Source organism: Physella acuta, unplaced genomic scaffold (genome assembly GCF_028476545.2).
Source record: "Physella acuta isolate Inbredline_101_S28 unplaced genomic scaffold, ASM2847654v3 ptg000133l, whole genome shotgun sequence".
Classification (NCBI taxonomy): Eukaryota; Metazoa; Mollusca; class Gastropoda; family Physidae; genus Physella; species Physella acuta.
Genome location: NW_026731652.1, coordinates 15,431 through 40,268, shown reverse-complemented (window position 1 = coordinate 40,268; position 24,838 = coordinate 15,431). Strand labels below are relative to the sequence as shown.

The 24,838-nt window shown below is 36.3% G+C and overlaps 1 protein-coding gene across 5 annotated transcripts in view; it reads left to right on the top strand.

The window, feature by feature from the left end:
* Positions 1 to 1,715: 1,715 nt before the first annotated feature.
* Positions 1,716 to 24,838, top strand: part of LOC131935151 (collagen alpha chain CG42342) — a 35,757-nt gene continuing 12,634 nt past the window's right edge. For 3 of the 5 annotated variants that reach the window (XM_059291507.1, XM_059291504.1, XM_059291503.1), the window contains exons 1-19: positions 1,716 to 1,769; positions 2,027 to 2,053; positions 4,452 to 4,487; positions 4,675 to 4,701; positions 4,936 to 5,004; positions 7,187 to 7,261; positions 9,860 to 9,967; positions 10,124 to 10,186; positions 16,633 to 16,722; positions 17,390 to 17,515; positions 17,921 to 17,992; positions 18,148 to 18,237; positions 19,423 to 19,464; positions 19,687 to 19,719; positions 20,051 to 20,086; positions 20,232 to 20,267; positions 20,480 to 20,524; positions 21,423 to 21,449; positions 23,095 to 23,184. In XM_059291507.1, the coding sequence (XP_059147490.1) occupies positions 1,758 to 1,769; positions 2,027 to 2,053; positions 4,452 to 4,487; positions 4,675 to 4,701; positions 4,936 to 5,004; positions 7,187 to 7,261; positions 9,860 to 9,967; positions 10,124 to 10,186; positions 16,633 to 16,722; positions 17,390 to 17,515; positions 17,921 to 17,992; positions 18,148 to 18,237; positions 19,423 to 19,464; positions 19,687 to 19,719; positions 20,051 to 20,086; positions 20,232 to 20,267; positions 20,480 to 20,524; positions 21,423 to 21,449; positions 23,095 to 23,184 (1,104 nt within the window). In that variant the 5' untranslated portion in view covers positions 1,716 to 1,757. Of the gene's footprint in view, positions 1,770 to 2,026; positions 2,054 to 4,451; positions 4,488 to 4,674; positions 4,702 to 4,935; positions 5,005 to 5,934; positions 5,968 to 7,186; positions 7,262 to 9,859; positions 9,968 to 10,123; positions 10,187 to 16,632; positions 16,723 to 17,389; positions 17,516 to 17,920; positions 17,993 to 18,147; positions 18,238 to 19,422; positions 19,465 to 19,686; positions 19,720 to 20,050; positions 20,087 to 20,231; positions 20,268 to 20,479; positions 20,525 to 21,422; positions 21,450 to 23,094; positions 23,185 to 24,838 lie in introns of all 5 variants that reach the window. The other 2 variants (XM_059291506.1, XM_059291505.1) reach the window with 2 other exon arrangements.

Genomic DNA, 24,838 nt, shown 5'->3' with positions numbered 1-24,838 from the left:
GGGGGTGCAAATCGAAAGTTTGAGGGGGGGGGGGGTGCAAATCGAAAGTTTGAGGGGGGGGGGTGCAAATCGAAAGTTTGAGGGGGGGGGGTGCAAATCGAAAGTTTGAGGGGGGGGGGTGCAAATCGAAAGTTTGAGGGGGGGGGGGTGCAAATCGAAAGTTTGAGGGGGGGGGGGTGCAAATCGAAAGTTTGTCCCCGGGTAAAAATTGGAACCCCCCCCCCTTGAGACGATCCTGGCTACGCCACTGGATCTTGTGTTTGATGAAAGTTGTTAAAAATATCCTTTAATAATTCCAACTATGGCATAGAATGAAAGGAAAAAAAAGTACACGAACTGATCACTATCTTAGAGACAGAATATGAGGACCCAGAAAGTTGGGGGGGGGGGGGGGGAATTTTCTATTAAATCGGTAAAATGTTTGGCAAACCGGATAAGTTTCGCGAGCTTTGACTGCATCATTGGAGCGCCTTCTTGTATCATAATAACATCTCTACATAAACCTAACGCAATCTTTACCACTTTACATTAGTCTACTATAATCACAACCCTTCTGTGTACGTCCATTCTCATTATGACCCCTCTATTTGTCCAATCTATTCACGACCCCTGTATAATCCTAGTCAAGTCCTAACCCACTGTGTCCAGTCAAGTCCTAAAACATATTCTGATCGTTGTACTTAAGTGTTGCTGTGTTGTACAGCTAGCACAATAGTTGTATTAGATTGGCGTTGTCAAGTATCAACCATCAACGATTGGTCTATTGGCTAGAGCATCACGTGTTACCCGTCTACGATTGTACTCTTAGTAAAGATGTTCGTTCTATCAAAATAATCAGCGTATTAAAACTAAAAATAACTAAACTTACTTGTACACAAATCAGTGTAGACACAAACGAGAATTGACGAGACGTATGACGAGAGAAATGGCGAGAAGACACGAGATTTCACGAGAAAAAGCAAGCAGCAACACGACACGAAGACAAATATCCTCTACAGGCTCACGTTGTGTTTACCGTTGCTCTAATTAGTTAATTTGTTTTTTTAATTAACTCATAATTTTAGCAAAGTGCCCCCTTAAAACAACAAGAGTTATCTGCTCCGAGATTTTTTTAGGGGGCTGGGTTTTAAAATGTTTTACCTGGAATGTTTGAGTTGTTCAGTAATGACCCACTTTCTGAAGAATGACCCACTTCCAGCAGAATTTTTTTAGCTGCGAGCAAACATTAGACATATAGATTAGCATACTTGATAACTTCATCCTATAAAGCACCAGATGTTAATGTTTCTACACAACACCCCATATGCAACTAGAATAAAACTTAGAGTAAGATATGTAAGAACATACAAATACATGTATCTATTCAGTCTGTATTACCTTATATGTTACCACATGTATCTATTCAGTCTGTATTACCTTATATGTAAGCACATGTATCTATTCAGTCTGTATTACCTTATATGTAATCACATGTATCTAGTCAGTCTGTATTACCTTATATGTAAGCACATGTATCTATTCAGTCTGTATTACCTTATATGTAAGCACATGTATCTATTCAGTCTGTATTACCTTATATGTAAGCACATGTATCTATTCAGTCTGTATTACCTTGTATGTAAGCACATGTATCTATTCAGTCTGTATTACCTTACATGTAAGCACATGTATCTATTCAGTCTGTATTACCTTATATGTAATGATTTTATTCCTCAGGTATCCCAGGAACACCAGGTGAGAAAGGTAACAAAGGAGACATGGGACCTTTGGTAAGTATGGATGTCTTATGTAACATATGGTGGACTTTTTTTAAAACCAGTAAAACATAGGATATTGACTATTTCTAGACCAGCAAAATATTAACTTTATCTGTTCAATATATTTTAAAGATTATTCAGAATTCAAAGCTGGTAATCAAAAAATTAATGATGTTTATGTGTTTAATTGGTTATGAAGGGGTTAATAAATAATGTTTTAAGTGTTTAGTTAAGCACCACAGAGTTAACACCTTTTATTTATTTTTCAGGGGCCGAAAGGAGAAAATGGTTTTCCGGTAAATAAAAACTGACTTTGTCGTTAATAACATTTGTGTTGTGGTTATTGTTTATTATTTTACATTCGTAATTATTTTAATTAATAAAGTGAGATTTTATTACAGTTAGGAATATTTTTTACTGTCTTGTGCGCGGGGATTTATATTTACATTTTTTTACATCCTAATTAACTTTTTTTTATCTCGACGATAGATGTAGATTTAATACTTGCCTGAAGTGTACGTAGCTCGGATACTTATAGAATACTTTAAGTGGGCCTACCGTTATTACTTGAATGAAGTTAACCCATTAAATACCAAGGGAAGGTGTCAACTATATACTGTTGTTACCTGCTAGATTAAATCCTTGTATTCAACGATTGCTCTCGTGTTCTTATTATATAACTGATTGTGCAGTGAAGCCGCTCAGTTGAGACTCACCCTATCCCCCCACTAACTGTAGTGGTATGTTAGTGTTAGCGGTACTTTATTGCCTCCCCCCCACCCGTCGGACACCATCATACAATGTTGAAATCATCACGGGTTATAGTTAAATCTAATCCGACGCGAATTGGTATATGGTAGCACACCATCTTGAACATGATTTATGGCAACACACCATCTTAAATTTGATTTATGGCAACCCATGACCTTGAACTTGCAAGCAAAGATCTTAACATATCATTTCAGGGCAGTGTTGGGTTTCCAGGATATCCGGTGATAATCCCATGTGACATGTTCTCTTATTTACATTTCTCTCAATTAAAATTAAAAACTTTTTAAAAAATTTTTCTCATAAAGATCTTTGCAGTCTTTTATTTCATCTTCCGAAAATTTGCTTCCATTTTTCCCACGTTTTCTTTAACTTGCTTTCTCTGTTTGTCTTTCCAATCAAATCTTGCGATCGAAATTTCTGGCACTTCCCAGTTAGCTAGCGCGCTGAAATTTTCAGGGAAGCTTTCTTTTGGATGACCATAGAATATTCAATTGTTATTATTACTAAATTGATCAATGGAAACATTTTATTGAGCATTTTAGACCGCTATATAATCTATATATATAATTCTCCTCTGCGAGCCATTAGAAAAAAAACGAGCGACGCGTAGCTCGCCTCTCTCTTGCCGCGCGCAGTGACGCGAAACGATCCCACGTCGCGACAGGCTTAGGGGCAGATAATTTAGTTTGAACCGACTTTAAACTTACAGGAGGTAACTATTACCACTGGTGGCCAGTTTGGGGGAGACGATATGGTCGAGTGGTTGGGCACACGATTGCTATCCCACTCGACACGGGTTCAAATCTATGTGTTCTAGTCAGTAACCAGCCCTCGTCCTAACCGCTATCAACTAACCTCTGACAATCATTCACTTGCGATTGAGACCGAAGAAGAAAGGGTCTCTCGTATTTTACGAGTTGTCTTTTTACGAGTTGTCTTCGTTTACCCAAAAAAAAAGTGAAAAGATAAAATCGATAGCAAGATTTCAATGCAAACAAACAGACAAAGACTAAAAAGTAGAAAATAATAATCATTAAAAAAGCTTTAAAAAACCCACGTTTTCTGATTGAACTAAAAAGTAGAAAATAAATACTATACATCACAATAATGCAAGCGATCACTCTACTATAAGCGATGAAAAACGTGGGGCGCCGTGATTTTCTTACAGTTTCTAATACTGTTGACTCTCTACAAGCTCCCTAATAAAAGTCAATAGTATTATCTAATCAATAGTAATATAACTTTTACTTCGGCGCCCCACGTTTTTCATCGCTTATAGTAGAGTGATCGCTTGCATTATTGTGATGTATAGTATTTATTTTCTACTTTTTAGTTCAATCAGAAAACGTGGGTTTTTTAAAACTTTTTTAATGATTATTATTTGTTATTTTGTTTAAATTTTAAAATACAATTTTTCATATGACAATATATTTTTTTATTTGTTTTTGGACTGCTTGATGAACACTGCTCATGACAAAGATTTTTAGTTTAACAATTTTCTAACTTTTCTTGTATTATGGTAAAATTTTATTTTTTAACTTTTTATTATTATTTTAATAAAGCATGGCTCGATTTTACTATTTTATAAGTACTATTTTGAGAATTTTAAGTAATTTATTTATTAAATTTTAGATCTTTCGATATATATATATATATATATATATATATATATATATATATATATATATATATATATATATATATATATATATATATATATATATATATATATATATACACACACACTGTATTAATTCATGATTTTAATTTGGATAATGCTATTGACCTTGACAATGACCTTAATATTCACCTTGTAATTGGCCTTGATATTGACTCTGTATTGACCTTTGTGTTGACCCTTATATTGACTTGTATGTTAATCTTAATGTTGACCTTGAATTTGCTGCTGCCTATCATCTACAGGGTGCCATGGGACCACAGGGCAAGCCTGGCGATGTGGTGAGTCAATTAGCGTATCGTCTAATTGCTGGCTGACTAATTAATTCCAATTAGTAGATTAGTTACATACAACTTTAAAATAATAAAGATCATATCGTCTTAGTTCGAGTTGTCTTTTAATTCACCTCACTCATATCACGTTTGTTCAACAATTGTTCAATTTTTTCTTATTACTTTTCTCACTCAGGGTCCAAAAGGAGACAAGGGTCTAAAGGTAAAGTTGTGTACAATTTTTAAACGGTAAATTTATTTTTGGAAAAGGTAGAAGTGCATTGTTCTAGAATATTAGATGTAGACAAGTGACGAACAAATCACTTGAAGTTATCGATCTTTCAGCAAATGTATTACTGTTTGCCGCTCAGCTCCTATATTTAAATACAATTCGACAACTAACAATCATCGTAATGTTTATGTATTCGTGTTTGACTTGAAATTGCTTATTTGGCAGGGAGATAAAGGGTTACAAGGAGATAAAGGAGAGGCCGGGTTGCCAGGATATGATGCCAGGGGACAAAAGGTAGGCCAAACTCATAATTACGTTTATTTAATTAATTAAATAGTTCTGCTCACTGATTACATTTCTTTTCATGTAAACATTTAGCTTTCTCATTGTATATATAAATACACAACATACATACATACACACACTCACACACACACACTCATATATATATATATATATATATATATATATATATATATATATATATATATATATATATATATATATATATATGTGTGTGTGTGTGTGTGTATGACAATTCTGGTTTACATGACCTTTCTGTGTGTTATAATACTGTCACCACTCGCTATCGTAGATAGAGAACATCAACTCTCCCCTCAATTCTCACTTGACGGTTTATCAACTCTCACCTCACTTGATATCTTATCTCGCTGCCATTTTTTTCTCTGCCTCTCTAGCTTATCACCTGTCCACTTCATCTGCCCTCTCAGCCTGTCAACTGCCCACTCAGCCTATCGTAATCTCGCGCTTCCTACACTACCTGTCCCCTCCTCAACTACCTGTCCCCGGGGGGTGACTAGGGACACACATCTTCACCCCCGTCCTCTCGACTTTATGACATATCAGTCATTTAGTAACAGGGTGCATATCATAAAATTTATGACATTTTTTTCTAATTTATTTTAATTAAATTAACGGATATACAATTTAAAGTTAATACTTGTTATTTTCTGTTTTGTTTTAAAATTTCATTGTATTTTTAAAAAAAAAACATCTATGAGATTGAAAATAATGACTGTGTAAACGCAATTTTAGAAACGATATTGATAATGATTATATATTTCACTGTTACATATATTACCGTTTGTCTTTAAGGATTAATCTGTCGTAACTTCGCTTACTATCGTACATTTTGAAATAATGTAAAGTTATCGAGATAAATCAAAATAATCCTAAACAATTTTTAATATTTTTTTTGTCTAGGAGTTAAACGGGACGAAGGTTGTTTATCTTAAGGTTAGAAAACCGCATGAATATTTTGAAATTTTATACTGCTAGGTCTGTGCTACTAATGAACGCATGGAATTAACACTGGTATAATTGGAAAATATTTAATTTTTAGAATAAGTTTCAACAAAACCCGCTTTGGTAACCATCGTTCGTATTGTTCTTTAGTTAAATGTTTTTAGAGACTTATTACACAACTGGTTGGAAACTCTATCTAAAGATGTAGAAAACATCACATAAAGATGTAGGAGACACTATCTAAAGATGTAGAAAACATCACATAAAGATGTAGGAGACACTATCTTAAGATGTAGAAAACATCACATAAAGATGTAGGAGACACTATCTTAAGATTTACCCTAATAATTAGAACCTGCATTCTAATATCAAACATTATACTTAAAACAGTCCACGACCACAACATGATGTTTCTTAGCCTTAAATATGGTCACAAAGTCAACTGTCGTCCGTTACTTAAAGTCACACTGTTGCCGTTACTTAAAGTCACACTGTTGCCGTTACTTGTTACTTAAGTCAAACTGTTGCCGTAACTTGATGTTGTAACTATGACAACCAAGTCAAACTGTCGTCGCCAGTTACCTGATATGAACGATGCTGCTATAATTATCTGACAATAATAACCTGACGCCTGAGTCACGCGTCCGTCTACCTGTCTATGAGTCACAATTTCTCATACTCCCCTAACCACGTGACGCCCGGTTTATCGATCTCACACTCATCCATTATTGATCACAGACTCTACCCCCCCCCCTCTACCCAATGCACGTGAATAATTTAACAGGCTATCATTACAAGACAATAAAAAGGTGCTAGAAATTTGAGCTAGCTTACATAAGAGACCTTCAACTTTTGCAAGAAATAAGAACTTACCCAAATTAAAATTTCTTGACCAAAGTCCTGTAGGATATTTAAAACTTATGAAAATTTCTTGACCATAGTGCTGTAGGATATTTACAACTTATGAAAATTTCTTGACCAAAGTCCTGTAGGATATTTACAACAGAACTCTCGCTCAGTTGTGATGATTAACTTGCATGGTAACCCCAATGATCGGGTACCCGCTAACGGAAATGACATCTGTTTACTAACACAATTTCTAAACTTTATTTGCTTCTAATTTGTCTATTTTAAACAAGAAAAATAACTCCTGCACGACTTACTAAGAGAACTAACTCTTGCATGATTCTACTTTCTGCTTGATCAACAGGGTGAACGTGGGCCACCCGGCCTTCCAGCGGGACTTGATGCTGCAGAGTGGGAGCTTAAAATTATTGAACTCAAAGTAATACAATATATAAACTTTTTAACTCTTTTGTTTCATGGGAGCTAAAATTATTGAACTCAAAGTAATACAACTTTTAACTTTGTAACTCTTTTGTTTCATGGGAGCTAAAATTATTGAACTCAAAGTAATGTAAACTATAACGTTAAGCTCTAACTATAACAACATTTTTGTTTAATGGGAGCTCAAAATTATTGAACTCAAAGTAATGTAAACTATAACGTTAAGCTGTAACTATAACAACATTTTGGTTTAGTGGGAGCTAAAATTATTGAACTCAAAGTAATGTAAACTATAACGTTAAGCTGTAACTATAACAACATTTTTGTTTAATGGGAGCTTAAAATTATTGAACTCAATGTAATACAATATATAAACTTTTTAACTCTTTTGTTTCATGGGAGCTAAAATTATTGAACTCAATGTAATACAATATATAAACTTTTTAACTCTTTTGTTTCATGGGAGCTAAAATGATTGAACTCAATGTAATACAATATATAAACTTTTTAACTCTTTTGTTTCATGGGAGCTAAAATGATTGAACTCAAAGTAATACAACCTATAGCCTTAAACTTTGTAACTTTTTTTGTTCAATGGGAGCTCAAAATTATTGAACTCAAAGTAATGTAAACTATAACTTTAAGCTGTAACTATAACAACATTTTGGTTTAATGGGAGCTCAAAATTATTGAACTCAAAGTAATGTAAACTATAACTTTAAGCTGTAACTATAACAACATTTTGGTTTAATGAGAGCTCAAAATTAATGAACTCAAAGTAATGTAAACTATAACGTTAAGCTGTAACTATAACAACATTTTGGTTTAATGGGAGCTTAAAATTATTGAACTCAAAGTAATACAATCTATAGCTTTCAACTTTGTAACTTTTTTTTTGTTTTTAGGGAGCTAAAGTAATTGAACTCAAAGTAATACAATCTATAGCTTTAAACTTTTGTTTCATGGGAGCTAAAAGTTATTGAACTCAAGTAATGCTACCAAAGACTTTAACATTTGTTTCTGTAATGAGTATATTGCTTAGTTGAGATTTAAAAAATAATAAGTTGAGTTAAAAATGTAGGTATCGAATTTATTGTAAGTTATGTTCAGCTTAAAATAAATTCTGTTGATTTATGTAAAAAAAAAAAAATTGGATTGCGTAGAATTTGCTAAATAATATACACTAAAACTAACCATGTTGAAGTTAGGCAATAAAATTTATTGAGGCCAATTCCTATCTTTACGTGATGAAACTTTATCTAGCTCAAATGTTGTGTAAACGGTAGCATTCTTTAGAGAGAGCACAAATAATTAAAAGAAGAGGTAAAATAACATTGATAATTCTCTAAAATTTAAATAAAAACTCAAGGAAAAAGGATAAAATCTAAGAATGGATTAAACAAGCTAATTATCACCGTGTTAATTAGTCTAATAGAAATCACCATTAATTACTAAAAGCTATACCGCTGGTAGTAAAAACGTAAAGGGGAGTTAACAAGAGCATGTGGGTTGCTGAACGTGGGTGAAACGCTTTTCTGCTCAGTTCTTTCCCTTAATTTAGCTAATAAAGTTTATTTTTGTAAGGGGAATCAACTGGGCCTGGAGTTTCAAACTTTCTCACATGTTAGCATTACCCCTCTTGGATAAGTTATTTTGTTCCGTTTTAAAAGTAATATCATGATTTATTATTTATTTTTCTTAACGTTCTTTTTTTTCTTTTTTTTTCTTGAAGTTTGGAAAATAACTAATTATTTAACCCCCGACCCATGGGCGAATTGCAATGTTTAAAAAAAAAAGCTGAATGTATGACTGCGGCATGGCAATTTCTTTCATTAACCCCTGTCAATTTTTTAGCCCACATCAAAGCCCGCATGCCTGTGTAATTAACCTTTCATAGTTTAATTAGCTGTATTTAATTATTTTAATAGAACAGAATATCCCTAACACCTGGGTAAAGTCTTAGAGGATTATCAGGCTTTGAGCATCCTTTGAAACTTTTTTTAACAAACGAAAGATGTTTTTAAAAGTTTATTTTCAAATGTTTGTGTGTTGGGGTTTTATCATACAAATTTTGCAAATAATGTTAACATATAAATGTCGCATACAAAAAAACACAATCTCACGTTCGCACAATCATACATGTACACGATCACGCGCAATCCTATCTGTACATAATAATTCTAGTACACAAACACACGTACACAAACACACGCTGCAAAGCAATATATGTTCACAACATACTTAATATTTTATCATATATGCACGTCATCAAACACGTAGCCTACACCATGATAACTATGAATACATATGTAGGTCTACCCACACGCCCACACTTTTTGATGTTCCCACACACCCACACGTTTTGATGTTTTCACACACCCACACGTTGTGATGTTCCCACACACCCACACTTTGTGATGTTTCCACACACCCACACTTTGTGATGTTTCCACACACCCACACTTTGTGATGTTTCCACACACCCACACTTTGTGATGTTTCCACACGCCCACACGTTGTGATGTTTCCACACGCCCACACGTGTTGATGTTTCCACACTCCCACACGTTTTGATGTTTGCCTCCATATTCCCCAGGGTGACAGAGGTGAGCCGGGACCCTCGGGCCCTAAAGGTGACAAGGGTGACCTTGGCTCACCTGGACTCAACGGTTTTGACGGCATGGTCGGGCCGCGAGGTGAACAGGTCAGTCACGTGTTAGATAATTAGTAGATTCTTATTTTAATTAATTAATTTGGCCTCGTATTAGCCATCATGTCAGCGGTGATTCCCCTGTCAACATAGAATTAAACGGCTAACATCAGAGGCTTGACATTATTGTAGTTTCTGGTTGTATTTCAGGGCCCACCGGGACCCCCAGGACCAAAGGGCCCCCCTGGTAAAGATGGAGATCCGGGGCCACCAGTAAGTGTTTCACTTGTGTCTTAAGACTTAAGTAATCTTGTTGTCTTACTTCTTACTTAGGTGTTAAGCCTTCAAGTAATCATTTTGTCTTATTAAGACTTTAAGCAGCCATTTTGTCTTATTTCTAAATTTGCATGCTAATTATAAGCTAAGAAATATTTTATAAACAGTCACCATAGTACATCACCACCATGTATATTTATGTATAATATCATTGTTTAATTTTAATTCAAATATAATATTTATCTGCTCGCATTTATGCATTGTACTATTTCATTCAACCTCACTATCAGTTCCTTGCATTATCAGACATCTGTCTCTTACATTTTTACCATTATATTTTTTCTACTTTCACTCTATCTTACCTGCCTCTTATTTCTCCACATACAAGTGTGTAAATACTATATATATATATATATATATATATATATATATATATATATATATATATATATATATATATATATATATATATATATATATATATATATATATATATATATATATATATATATATATATATATATATATATATATATATATATATACATCGATTAAAATGGAGTAAAGATCAGCTGTTGCTAACTTACCTAATGCTGGTGGAAGGCGCTTACTAATCAACAAACACCTATCGCTCTTAGCTTATTGCTTTAATTAATTAACATTTAGCTTGTTAAATGGAGGTGAAACTAGGCTTCGCTCTAAATTTAAATTAATTATTTGAGTGGTTCTCAATTAGTTTTGTATTCATTCCGACATTTGTAGCTTATGTATTTAAGTAGGGCATTAGCAAAATGAAATAAATAAACCACGAAATGTGGCGTAAAATAGTTTTAAAATCCTACATAAAGCAGTCAGATACCAACGATACATACCTGGTTAAAACATGAATTGATATGTTGGGAGGGGGGGGGGGATGGGATGGGGAAACTAGATACAACCTACACATACCAGCATTAGACTTGTATTTAATACGTGTAGGGGGTGGTGGGCAGGTAGGCTTCTCCTACACATACCAGCATATGCCAACAGGGCCCCCTAAGGGCATTTAGGATTGCCCGGCCTAAAGGACAGGCTGTAAACGGTCCCAGAGGCCTCTCAGTATTCTGTGGGCTAATCAAACCATAGTGAGCTGCCAAGAGAGACAATCGCATTAATTTTAATTTTTCGTTTTGTTTTGTTATCTCCCTTGGATTCAAAATGTAAAATGTCCAAATGAAAACTAGAAAATTGTTTCCTAACTTTCTTTGTTTTATCAAAACTAAAGACCTAAACTAAATGAATAATTTATTTTCTTGTAAATCATCTTTTAATGAATGAGATTATTGTTTAAGAAAAGACTAATTCCGCTGAATGTCTTAAATAATCTTTAAGCATTATGTGCAATCTTGTGCATGTAGGCAGTGTTTCTTCCAGACTTTTTTCTCCGGGGGGGCACTTGAAATTTTCGGGGGGGGGGGGGCGGTAGACTTTCTTCGGGGGGGGGGAGGGGTGGACACTGTTAAAAGTATATATTTTCTATATAAATTATATAAATTTCATTTCGTTCGGGGGGGGGGGGGGCGGTAAAAAAATTTCGGGGGGGGGGGGGGCGAAGAGAGATACCTGGAAGAAACTCTGCATGTAGGTGACATCTTGGAAACATGCATGATATAGATCTAACTCTGACTCTATAGGCAGTAGTGGCTGAAATATAAGGCTGAAAGCATAAATGGCTAGTTTCAGGTCGTTTAAAATCAAGTGAATTAATAGCGTTCATGTGAAACCACAATAGAGGTCAGCTCTTCTAAAGGTTACGCGAAATTACGAAAATTGGAGCGCAAAATATTTTAATTGAATTATGAGAAAATTATATCAAAATTGGAAATTACGATGTTTATATTCATTGTTCACTAATGTCTCTTAATTTTGAATTCAATAGTTTAATACATCGATCGTTTCATTTCAGGTAAATTGATATTATTCCTACTCATGCGGAACTATTTGTATTGTATTGTATGTCTTACACATTCCTTGTCTATACTTCACACATATACAAACCGGTGGAAAATTCCTGCCAAGATTTATTTTTCTAGAATCAGCGTAGATGTGACGTCATACTTCACCGTGCTCGCAGAGCCTGCATGTCAGGACAGCTGTTACCTGTCTACAGGGCTTCGCAAACTGACCTCTACTTTTCTAACCTTCACCAAACTGACCTCTCTACTTCTCTGATCTCTACCAAACTGACCTCTCTACTCCTCTGATCTCTACCAAACTGACCTCTCTACTTCTCTAACCTTCACCAAACTGACCTCTCTACTCCTCTGATCTCTACCAAACTGACCTCTCTACTCCTCTGACCTTCACCAAACTGACCTCTCTACTTCTCTGACCTTCACCAAACTGACCTCTCTACTCCTCTGACCTCTACCAAATTGTCCTATGACCTCTACCAAATTGTCCTCTACCCCTCTGACCAACAAACTATCTCTGACCTCTACCAAACTGACCTCTACCAAACTCTGACCTCTACCATATTTTCCAGGGCGATAAGGGGTCAAAGGGCGGCAGGGGTGAGCGCGGCCTGGGCTACCAAATGCCGGACAATTTTCCGGCCGGGTACATTCAGGGCCCTAAAGGTGAACCCGGCGTCCAGGGCCCACCTGGGAAACGAGGGAAGAAGGTGAACAGTCACCTGGTGTGTTGCACCTGGTGTCGCACCTGGTGTCGCACCTGGTATCACACCTGGCCCACCTGTCTCACGTGCACCTGTCGTACCAGTGCCACAGCGCCATATTGTTTGATATCGCTTTATATTGTTGTTTTGTTACATTCAATACGTGACTTAAGCTACACATCCTAAAGTCATAAAGTGACTTCAGACACTTTTTTCCCAGCCAAATGCGTGTTCTGAAGTGACTTAGGCCACCATTTAACATACTTTGCTGCAGTCATCCATATAACGCACCATTTGAATTTGACTTTTGGAAAATCTAACTTAGATCTTGTAGACTGTAGCAAGTGTATGTTAAATGATGTATCCACGCGTTTGAAAATTTGTAAACAAACATTAGGATGACTGCAGCAAAAGGATTGTAGGGCTCACCTTTGATAAGGTGCTTCCAATTAGGGCTCACCTTTGATAAGGTGCTTCCAGTTAGGGCCCAAGTTTGTTAAGATAGTTTCTTTTAGCTCTCAGGTTTGTTAAGGTAATCTAAGTTCAGACCTAGCTTTCTGTTGACTGGGTACCGATGATGTTGAGTAGTACTGCGATTTATAACTTTGAATTGGAATGAACAAAACTCAATTTTTCTAAACAATAAGTTAAAAATAAACAATTGTTGACATTTTTTCTAAAGCATCGCCGGCGCACGTGTCGTTTAGAGGTCAAGGACATAAGCTCGATAAAAAAGAAGAAATCTTCCCGCTCTGAACGAACGGCGGACCGGTGGGATTGTGCGTCACTAGAGGTACAGGATAGGTGTCTCGTCGTCGTTATCCCAGGATAGGTGTCTCATCGTCGTTATCCTAAGATAGATGTCTTTTTCCATTCCATCTATTTTTGTTAGATTTTTTTCCTTTTTTTTAATTTTTTAGTTAAATTCGCGAATCTGCCTATATATTTGGCTAAATAAATCGCGTCTACTTTGCCTCAGAAGGCTCCGCTCGATCAAGTTCAATGCTTTTGCTGCAGTCAGATGAATGCTTGTTATATCTTCGTTGTCTAGCTACCAATGGTGTATACCAATTTGTTGTATAGCTACCATACGTTGTATCGATATTTTCTAGCTACCATACGTTGTATCGATGTTTTCTAGCTACCAACGGTGTATCTATGTCTCCAGCTTTTGGTGTTGTCTAGGTGTTTGATGTTCAATTTTGGAATTTCCCGTTATGCCAATTTAAAGTTTTCTACAACAAATGTTTAAAATGATTTCAAATTTAATTACCCTGTATAATACTGTTGTGTTGAACTGAAAAAAAGTTGTGACATTTTATTTCAGCGCAGTCTTGATGGTACCACATGGAAGAATTCTGTTCTACTTTTTTTTTGGTGTCATTCTATGTAGCGATAATATTCTATCAAACTTTGAACTGCATTTTCTCAACGTTTGTACATGCCGCGGCTGGAATATAACAGGATGAAACATGATGTCGATTTCAATTTTAATAAAAAAAACTAGCACTCATCGCAATTGCTTTTTTAACAAGTAAAACAGACCCCAGCAAATTACCAAACTAGAATAATGTTGAATCGTTCTTTTAAATTCTTTTTTTACATGTTTGTGTCCCTTGGGGGTTAAACTATTCAATACTAAAAACAGAATCAGTTGATGTAGAGCCAATTTTTTTTTATAATTGAAGCAGCCAATATACTTTGAGAACCGTTGTTTAAAAATAAAAGCCGTATCACCGCATCAAACTAAACAAAGTTAAATCAGATCGTAGTTACGCCCTAACTTTAATCCCGGCCAGAGCCGGCGTTAGGGGGTGGCGAACGGGGCCCCGCGCTTCAGCAATGTCATTGTTATCTGAATTAGTTCGTAAACTTAAAAAAAATGGTTGCTGAATTCAATTGGGAAAAACTAAATGGTGGAATGCCGACGTTGTTGATTGTTATAACTGAGGCCACGGTTGATGTTGGTGAGTCCCACCTGAACTGGGACAGGCCGTAATTCGATACAAAAATAGTGTCACACCTACCCTTTGTGTAGGGTACGGTCGCCTGGCATTTGACCTGAGCTGACTGGAGATAGCGGTCGAGAATTAGCCCACGACGTAAAGAGATACCCTATTGTATGCGGACCGATGAAGACGTCCTTTTAGTGAGCAGACGGGATGTCTATAGTAGACAGTTAGTGACCTGATGAACTCTAGTCCTGACTTTCTTGTTGTAGATGTCGTATAATGTCGTATATGTACAGTGTTTCTTCCAGACTTTTTTCTTAGGGGGGGGGGAGGGGCACTTGAAATTTTTTTTTTGGGGGGGGGGGGGGTGCGGGCACTGTTAAAAGTATATATTTTCTCCATAAATTATATAAATTTCATTTCGTTTTCGGGGGGGGGGGGGCTACTCTATATGTAGGCCTACTTGTCTTGGTATAACAAAATTAACATTCAGTTGCGTGCAGAGGGGTGGGAGGAGGGCGACGAGGATGGGGGGGGGGGCCTTAGGATCTATATCAGGCGGCATTAAACAGAGTGATTTATTATTATTTTTTGGAAGAAAGTTAAAACTGTTGTTATGTTGTGTCACCTTAAGGATTCACACCTTCAATAATTAAGACAATAATGATTTTGGTTTTAAAATATTGTATGAATTCTAAACAAATTTTGAAGTCTATACTGTTTTGATACATCAGGCCGAGTTCGCTGTATTGTAAACTTTATTTTCCTAATTATTCGGCACGTGATTAAATTTTCTTAAGTGATCTGGTATGAATTACATAACTGTTAAAAGTGATTTAATATCTTAGCAAAGGGAAAAAAACCCTACGAACATTGGGTTAATACATGGAAGAGATAAAAATCTGTTATTATAGTGGAAAGTTTGACATTAGCTTATAAACTCCAAAACATTTGTGTTATTATGTGGGTACATCACTTTATATAGGCCTTTTTACACACACACACATATATATATATATATATATATATATATATATATATATATATATATATATATATATATATATATATATATATATATATATAATGGAAAGACCCCGCGCGGATGGTTGGCCCTAGGCCCCGCGTATTCCTAACGCCGGCTCTGATCCCGGCGTACCTTCAACAGTGTATTGTACTCAAATCTTTCGAGCTGACTATACGTGTAAACGTAAATGAACAGCACCGCAATAGGGCTACATTTTGAGAACCACTATTTGAAGATAGAAGCAGTGCTTAACCCTTGAGAGCTAGCGTTTAAAAGCTTGGAAAACCATTTCTGCATACATTTTGCATTTTGCTCTCTAACCTAGATGCATCTTTGGTAATTAACATCCCTACTTCACAAACCTCCACACAATAGCACACAGACAACACGACGAAGTGCACAATGTCTAACAGATGTTTGGGTAGCGACAACCAAGCTACCAGCGTAAAATTCAGTCTACATACATAACCTCTATTCGACTTTGCTTTTTGACTAAAACAATCGTTCCCAATCTCCTAATGAGCTATCATTAACCCGCTTCATTAACAGCTAATTAAACACAATTAATAAACTAGCTTTACAGACAGTTTAAGATGCATTTTTAAATGTATAACGAAAACTGACCCAGTTAATTATATATGTACGTATATATTTACATAATTATGTGACACTTTAGCTGTATTTCATATCGTCAGCTGTTTGTGACGTCTTGTGGAGTCTCGTTTTTTTCTTTCTTGCTCCTCCTTGTGACCTAATTTCGTGTCTTCTCTGTGAGCATGCGCACACCATATTGCCTTTGTGTCCGCAGGGGTCACAGGGCAAGCCCGGAAGGACCGGCCCCATGGGGCCCCCTGGACCCTCTGGTGAGAAGGGGGACAGGGGCAGGAGGGGCCTCAGGGTAAATAAAAAATCAGGAAACTGTTGAGCAGCTTTTAACTGATAGAATCAATCTCGGAGAAGTGGTTTTTTTTTTGTTCCCTTTCTTAAATTAAAACTGAATTTAATTTAAATTTAATTACGTCACTCATAATGTTATATTTCTCCTACCATTTCAAATCTTAAATACTATTAAAAGAAAGTTTTAGTGTAAGTCTGACAAGTCTGCATTTTTCAAATTTTATTTCTACTTACAATAATATATCTGGCATTTGGATGCACCTTGAAATATTAGACTTAACTCATTTTTTGTAGACGTTGCTGACGATGTATGCTGATTAACATGATTTAATCTAGGCTTATTTTAATTAAAGCCCCGAAATTTAAACTTCTAATCAGTGGGTTAACTAGACATACAGGCTGATATTGATAGCTTAGTTTAACGCTGGATAGTCAGCAGTAACTGCTATTGATAGCTTAGTTAAAACTCTGGATAGCCAGAAGTAACTAACTCTGCTATTGATAGGTTAGTTGAACTCTAGATAGTCAGCAGTAACTAACTCTGCTATTGATAGCTTAGTTAAACGTTGGATAGTCAGCAGTAACTAACATTCACAAGCCTGTACAGGCGTGATGTAGCAGACAGACAAACAAACAAACAGACATATTACCCGAACCTTCCTAAACAGGGCCGGCGTGGGGAGCGCGGCAAAACTGGATATACAGGGTTCCCAGGGCCTCAAGGCCCCCCTGGTGAGCCTGGGTCAACGGGGCCCAAGGGGTCAAAGGGCGGATTAGGCTTACCAGGACAGCAGGTAGGTTGATGCTACTCTACTGTTGATCTTGATTACATTAAAACACTACTTGATTATACAATTTTACATTTTAGCATGGTTTTTTTTTTCAATTATGAAAAATAATTTTGTGCATTTGAAAGAATTATTTTTTTAATTTTTTTTTCTTGAAAACAAAATGCTTAGCTAATTATAAGTTAAGTAGTTAACTATAAATTAAGTATATATATATATATATATATATATATATATATATATATATATATACAATAAAATAGTGTATAATAGAGTCAATTTACCCAAGGAGCATGAATCTGAACCATGTAAATGACCACACACAAACAAACCCATGAATTAAACACATACACAACACTATTTGTACAAAATCTTAAAAGAACTCTAACCTAACCACTTATGATATTCCAGGGCCCCAAGGGGACCCCAGGTGTTCCAGGTAGAAACGGCATAGATGGCACGCCTGGCCACAATGGCCCTCCGGTAAGTGGCCCACGGCCATCTCTGGGCCATGCTATAAGCTAGCGGTAAGCTGGCCCCAATCTGTGTGAATATCGGTTTAATGTTTAAACTTTCCGTCTGTTAATTTAGGTCACGTGTAATGATGTAATTACCTGACCATGTTTATTTGATTACAGGGCGAGCCAGGGCGTAAAGGTGAATCTGGCGAGTTTGGACACCCCGGGGTTCCCGGCATGATCGGACCCCCGGGATTACCCGGCCCACCGGTAAGTTGTCGTTACTGGTTATATCATGAGTTGTCGTTACTGGGTATGTAATGGGTTGTCGTTACTGTTTATGTCGTGAGTTGTCGTTACTGGTTATGTCGTGGGTTGTCGTTACTGGTTATGTAGTGGGTTGTCGTTACTGGCTATGTAGTGAGTTGTCGTTACTGGTTATGTCGTGGGTTGTCGTTACTGGTTATGTAGTGGGTTGTCGTTACTGGCTATGTAGTGAGTTGTCGTTACTGGTTATGTCGTGGGTTGTCGTTACTGGCTATGTAGTGGGTTGTCGTTACTGGGTATGTCATGAGTTGTCGTTACTGGGTATATGGTGGGTTGTCGTTACTGGCTATGTCATGAGTTGTCGTTACTGATTCTGTAGTAGGTTGTCGCTACTGGTTATGTAATGGGTTGTCGTTACTGGTTATGTAATGGGTTGTCGTTACTGGTTATGTAATGGGTTGTCGTTACTGGTTATGTAATGGGTTGTCGTTACTGGTTATGTAATGGGTTGTCGTTACTGGTTATGTAATGGGTTGTCGTTACTGGTTATGTCATGAGTTGTCGTTACTGGTTATGTAATGGGTTGTCGTTACTGGTTATGTAATAGGTTGTCGTTACTGGTTATGTAATAGGTTGTCGTTAGTGGTTATGTAATGGGTTGTCGTTACTGGTTATTTCATGGGTTGTCGTTACTGGCTATGTAGTGGGTTGTCGTTACTGGTTATGTGGTGGGTTATCGTTACTGGTTATGTGGTCTGTTAGTAATTTATCTCACTGAATGTATGGTCTGTTAGTGAGTTGTCATTATTGATTATGTGGTCTGCTGGTGGGTTGTCGTTACTGGTTTTTTAGTGGGTTGTCGTTACTGGTTGTGTAATGGGTTGACGTTACAGGTGGTGTAATGGGTTGTCGTTACTGGTTGTGTAATGGGTTGTCGTTACTGGTTGTGTAATGGGTTGTCGTTACTGGTTGTGTAATGGGTTGTCGTTACTGGTTGTGTAATGGGTTGTCGTTTCTGGTTGTGTAATGGGTTGTCGTTACTGGTTGTGTAGCGGGTTGTCGTTACTGGTTATGTGATTTGGTTTTGAGTTGTCTTTAGACCCTGGCACTAATCCGTTTTATTTGTTTATCCTACCTACATATTACGAATGCTCACCTTGTTTCATCATTTTCTTTTATTCTCATAAGGGTGAGCCAGGCATTATAGAAGGTGGAGGAAGTGGCGAAATGGTGAGTAAAGTGGTCGTCTGCTGACCCTAGTTTCGTCTTGCTGCTGTCGTCTGCTACCCTCGTCTTGCTGCTGTCGTCTGCTTGTCTGTTGGCTAGATCAGCTTACAGCTGCCGTTCTTTCTATTTCTTTTCTCCTAGACGTGTCTGACTCATAGATCCACCTGAAAAATTCTTTAGAACGTGTAATAAAAGAAAACTTACTTGTGATTTTTCTCATTTCAGTTCCCTGGCCCTCCAGGACCCCCCGGTCCAATGGTAAGTTCCTTCTTGGTTCCTTCTTGGTTCCTTCTTGGTTCCTTCTTGGTTTGCTTCACATGTTCCCCTTAAAAACTGTTAAAAAATAATCGTGTAACATAACTGTGTCACCACTTGCTGTAATGGGCATGTAGCACATGCTACAAGACAAATATGTCACTCCCTGCTGTAAAAACATAAACAACAGCCAGTATTAATAAAATAGAGAATTTTCTATTATCCCGACCGAGTTACCTCCCCTTAAAAACCCATTCACACTTACTGCCCTTTCCTCCTTAAGATTTACTACAACCTTCTACCTGTTAGAATATACTTTGTATGTTTTACTTAGGGCCCTATGGGATTACAAGGACCTCCAGGTATTAAGGTAATTAAATCATCTCATCTTTAACTTTTAGAAAAACTCACACACGAAATATCTGTACCTTGATTGATTCAAGAGTTAAATCTAATGTCACACTTGACACAATTTACCTGTTCTGAATGTAATTGAACCGTGTCTTACCTTACAGGGTGACCGAGGACCTATGGGACCAGAAGGTGATCAGGTAAGTCATAAAATCTGACGTAAGATGGTGACGTCAGTATCTCAAGACGATGACATGAAACTGACGTAGACAACACAGAAGTCACGTGTTACTTGATATTTTTATTGTCATCAACAAGTGATAAAAAAATTTGTAATCGTTTTTATAGTTATTTTTCTAATAATAAATACTTTTTTTCAAAATTGTGATCATTTTTTTTTTTATTCTTTTAGGGCCAAAAGGGCGAACATGGCGACCCAGGTGTTATAGGACTGCCTGTAAGTCTGAGACTAAACGTCACTTTTTACCTGAGTTTAACTAATTTTATACAGTAATTTATATAATAAACATTAATCACAATAATATTTGTCCAGCAGTGAATACAAACATACTCAATATATTTTTTCGTACATAAATTTGCCAAACATTTTTGCATCAAATAATTTTAACGTTTAATTACTCTCACATCCAAATACTTAACAAATCGAGAAATCAATACAGGGATAACAAAAGAAAATATTTCTAAGTTGTATTTAATTTAATTAGGCTAAACCTAAATCTTTAGACTAATAGTAATAATAGTCTAAAGTTTGATTGCGAAATATTTTTAAAACACATTTTGTGACTTAACCATTAATCATGGCATCGCTTTTTGTCTACTTTTGCTGCTTCTAACTGGATCAAACCAAACTGGAGCAAGTTAATGTCACTGTGACCTGTTAGCTTAAAGCTAAATCTATGCCTGTTTTGTCCGCTGTGCAAGGTTGACGGTCTCGTCTGCAACCTTTGTGTGTACTCACGTGTGTGTGTGTGCGTGTGTGTGCGTGTGTGTGTGTTTTATGGCTATGTTTGTGTGTCACGTGTTAGCCTGTGTAATTAATTACAAACTGATACTTAACTACAGGTATACTTATCTAAATATTAATGTTTGTTTCACACACAGGCGCATATATATATATATATATATATATATATATATATATATGCCTATTTATACACATATATATTTAACAACTCACTTATAACAGATACACCATCGACTCTCATTTAATCCTTACAAAAACTCTACTGCCACAAATCACATTGTAGATATGTTTTCTATTGATTGAATACAATCTCAGACCTACGACTACAAATATTTATTTGAGACTGGACTAACCCATCCTATGTCTGTAGGGTCCAATAGGTTTCACAGGGGCGGCGGTGAGTTGGACTGTTCCATTTCCTTTCATTCTCAGAACTGACAGCATGACTGGTCAATTAATCTCAAACTGTCAACATACATCCATGATCTTCACAACAGCATGACTGGTCGACTAATCCCAAACCATCAACATACATCTATGATCTTGATAACTCTGCTAGCATTACGTCAGCTAATCCCAAACCATCAACATACACCTCTGATCTTCACAACAGCATGACGTCAGCTAATCCCAAACCGTCAACATACACCTCTGATCTTCACAACTCTGATAGCATGACGTCAGCTAATCCGCTCCTGGCTCGAAAATTGTATTACAAAACTACTTTTCGATCTTGAAGTTATCAAAAAGATCGCAAAGTTTCTACAATAAATTTAATACACTATGGGCGATTTCTCTTTTGATAGAAGGAACTGAAATAAAGATTTGTTTTTAAAATGTGAAGCTATTGTCTAAGGAAAAAAAATGCTTTTTTAATGGAAGAAATAATCAGCGAATACAATTTTCAATTTATTTAGGGGATCGCTAAAAATTACAAATTCACATCTTGTTGTAAATAGGACTCGAAAAATTATCATGGTCCACATGGTCGAAATTGGTCACATCTATAAAACAATCCTTTTTTTCTGAATAAATCAGTCTGTGAATGCTTTTTGTTCTGAAATACCATGCCGTCTTTTTCCTTTATTCATTAACTGCATTAGTCTTCTATCTTGACAAATTTTAGTTAGACTAATTAACTGTAGAGGTTGTGTTTACCTCAACGTTAACCTCACTCAACATCAGCTGTTTTGTGATAGACAATATTTATTTTATTTTAAAAAAAATAACTGCTAGAATAACTTTTAAACTCTTCTCTCACGACTGTTTTCTAACTAATGTAATGCATTTTACTGTCGTCTTTTCTTTGTTTCGTTGCTATGCTAAGATTGTTCGGTAAGTGAAACTAACTCCATATTTTCTAATTACCTTTCTATTTAGTTCTACAGGTTACCAATAGCAGCAATATTTTTTTTCTTTTAAAACTAATGCATGACAAATATCCATTTCTTTGTTTTTGCAGAATCTTACCAAGATTTTAAAAATCTTTCTCAACTTTATTTGTTCATCTATTTTTATCTTAATGAAATTAATTAAACTGATTTTATTACAGGTTTATTTATCGCCTATTAGTTATACCTCTGTTTTGTATTAAAAGCATGAATACAAATATTATTTCTACGTCTTCTATCGTTGCATAATATGATTAAAATTAATAAAGAAACTATGTGAATGGCATAACGAGAAATTCCAAGTTAATTATTTTTTCTAATTAATTTTAAATGTCTTGCTCTGATTTATGTACGATAACAATTAATATACCTGGTGTAGTTTTGTGATTTTTTTTCTGTTTAGCTTGTGTGTCGGTCTGGCCTTGCTAGTTGTCCCCCCTTCCTACACACACTTATAGATCTATTTACTTTAATTCAAATCTTTAAATAATCAGTAAAACAAGTGTTTGTTAAGACACTAACCACGATTTTTAAAAAAACTGTTATCAGTTTACTAGTCAGATAAGCGTTAAGTTGGATAGGTTTAACGTTTTGTTCCTTAGTTGTCTCCCTTAAGTTGTGGCTAATTGTATTGACTGTCATCCCACCCAGGGCCCTCCAGGACCCCCGGGGATAGCCACAGGGGACGACGGAGCCAACTGTCAGTGCACTAAAGGCGAGAAAGGTGACCGAGGACCACCGGTAGGTTACAGTTACCTCCCTTTCTTACATAATATTATAATATTATCTACCTCTTTCTTGCATAATTTTGATGGATTTTCTCTCTTTGTACAGAAAGCTACATGATTATCTCCCTCTTCCTTATATAATGCAACATTATTATCACCCTTCATTATATATGTTACATTATTTTCTTCCGTTCTTACAGTATTATCTTCCGTTATTAAATAATGTTACCGGATTATTTCCCTTTCTTACATAATATTACAGGATTTTCTCCTTCTTTCTTACATGATTATCCCACCTTTTCTCACCTTATACCAGAATAATTATACTATGACGTGTTCGAAGATTGGGGTTCGGTTGCTAGGCATTGGCAAGGGTTTAGGTGATGAAAGTTAGGTAGGGTTCGGCTGCTGAAGATTAGGGTTCGAATGGTTAAGACTTGGATTCCTGTGTAGAGGATGTAGAAAGTTCTAGCTGTATCCATTCATAAGTTGTGTGTGCTGTAGTAAGTTCTAGCTGTATCCATTCATAAGTTGTGTGTGCTGTAGTAAGTTCTAGCCGTATCCATTCATAAGTTGTGTGTGCTGTAGAAAGTTCTAGATGTATCCATTCATAAGTCGTGTGTGCTGTAGAAAGTTCTAGCTGTATCCACTCATACGTTGTGTGTGCTGTAGAAAGTTCTAGCCGTATCCATTCATAAGTTGTGTGTGCTGTAGAAAGTTCTAGCTGTATCCATTCATAAGTTGTGTGTGCTGATACGGTCAGTATCATGAGCTGACCCTTCATGTCTTGATAAGCTGATCAGCTGGTTGTTTACTGTGACCCAGCCTCCACACCAAGGTCACTGACTTGACGTGTCACACGTAAGTGACCTTGAAAGCCACCAGAAATAAGACGAAAATAGAACAAGGCGCCGTTTTTAAAAGCTGACCTCTGTGACGTCACGCGGTGGAAAGTTTTTAATCTCTTCGCCTTGAACTTAAAGAAGGTGTATTGATAACGATGACCTACCTTCTAGGGGCGTCCACCACTCTGGTCAACGTGGGTCATCCAGTGGCGTTGTCAGGTGGTGTGGAGGGGGGGGGTTGACGCCCCAGCCGTCGATCATAGGGGCGCCAAAAAAAATTAAAAAGCTCATTAGATTAAACTACACACAGTCGAGATATAGTAACTAGTCACAGGAGATTTTAAAAACGTAGGAAACCTATTCACATTGAACGTAAAACAGCAAAAAAAAAAAAATACCGGTGACAAAATACACCCTGCGCCCTCCACCTTTATGCCTAACTTTCGCTAACTTACACCCTAAAGATTTTCATCAAATTATAAGTTGATGTTACTCATGGAGGCTGTTCTAAACTGTATTTATGAGATCTAAAAAAACACTCCACTCATCGCTTTTATCTGCATACACAACAGTTCTTATAATAATACCTTGCACCTTTAAAAGATACGAAGCATGTCAAGTGAGACGTTGACTGATACGGTCCATATTTGTGAGGACGTGGTCTAAAGTACATCCATAACCTCGCTACGTCTCTCTATAGTCCATAGTTTGTTGTTTTCGTGGCCAGATAAATAAAGGCATGACAAAGCCACACTGGAAAACAAGAGAATTGCTCACACAGAAAAGTTGCGCACATAGAAAATTGCGCATTGAGTAAAATAA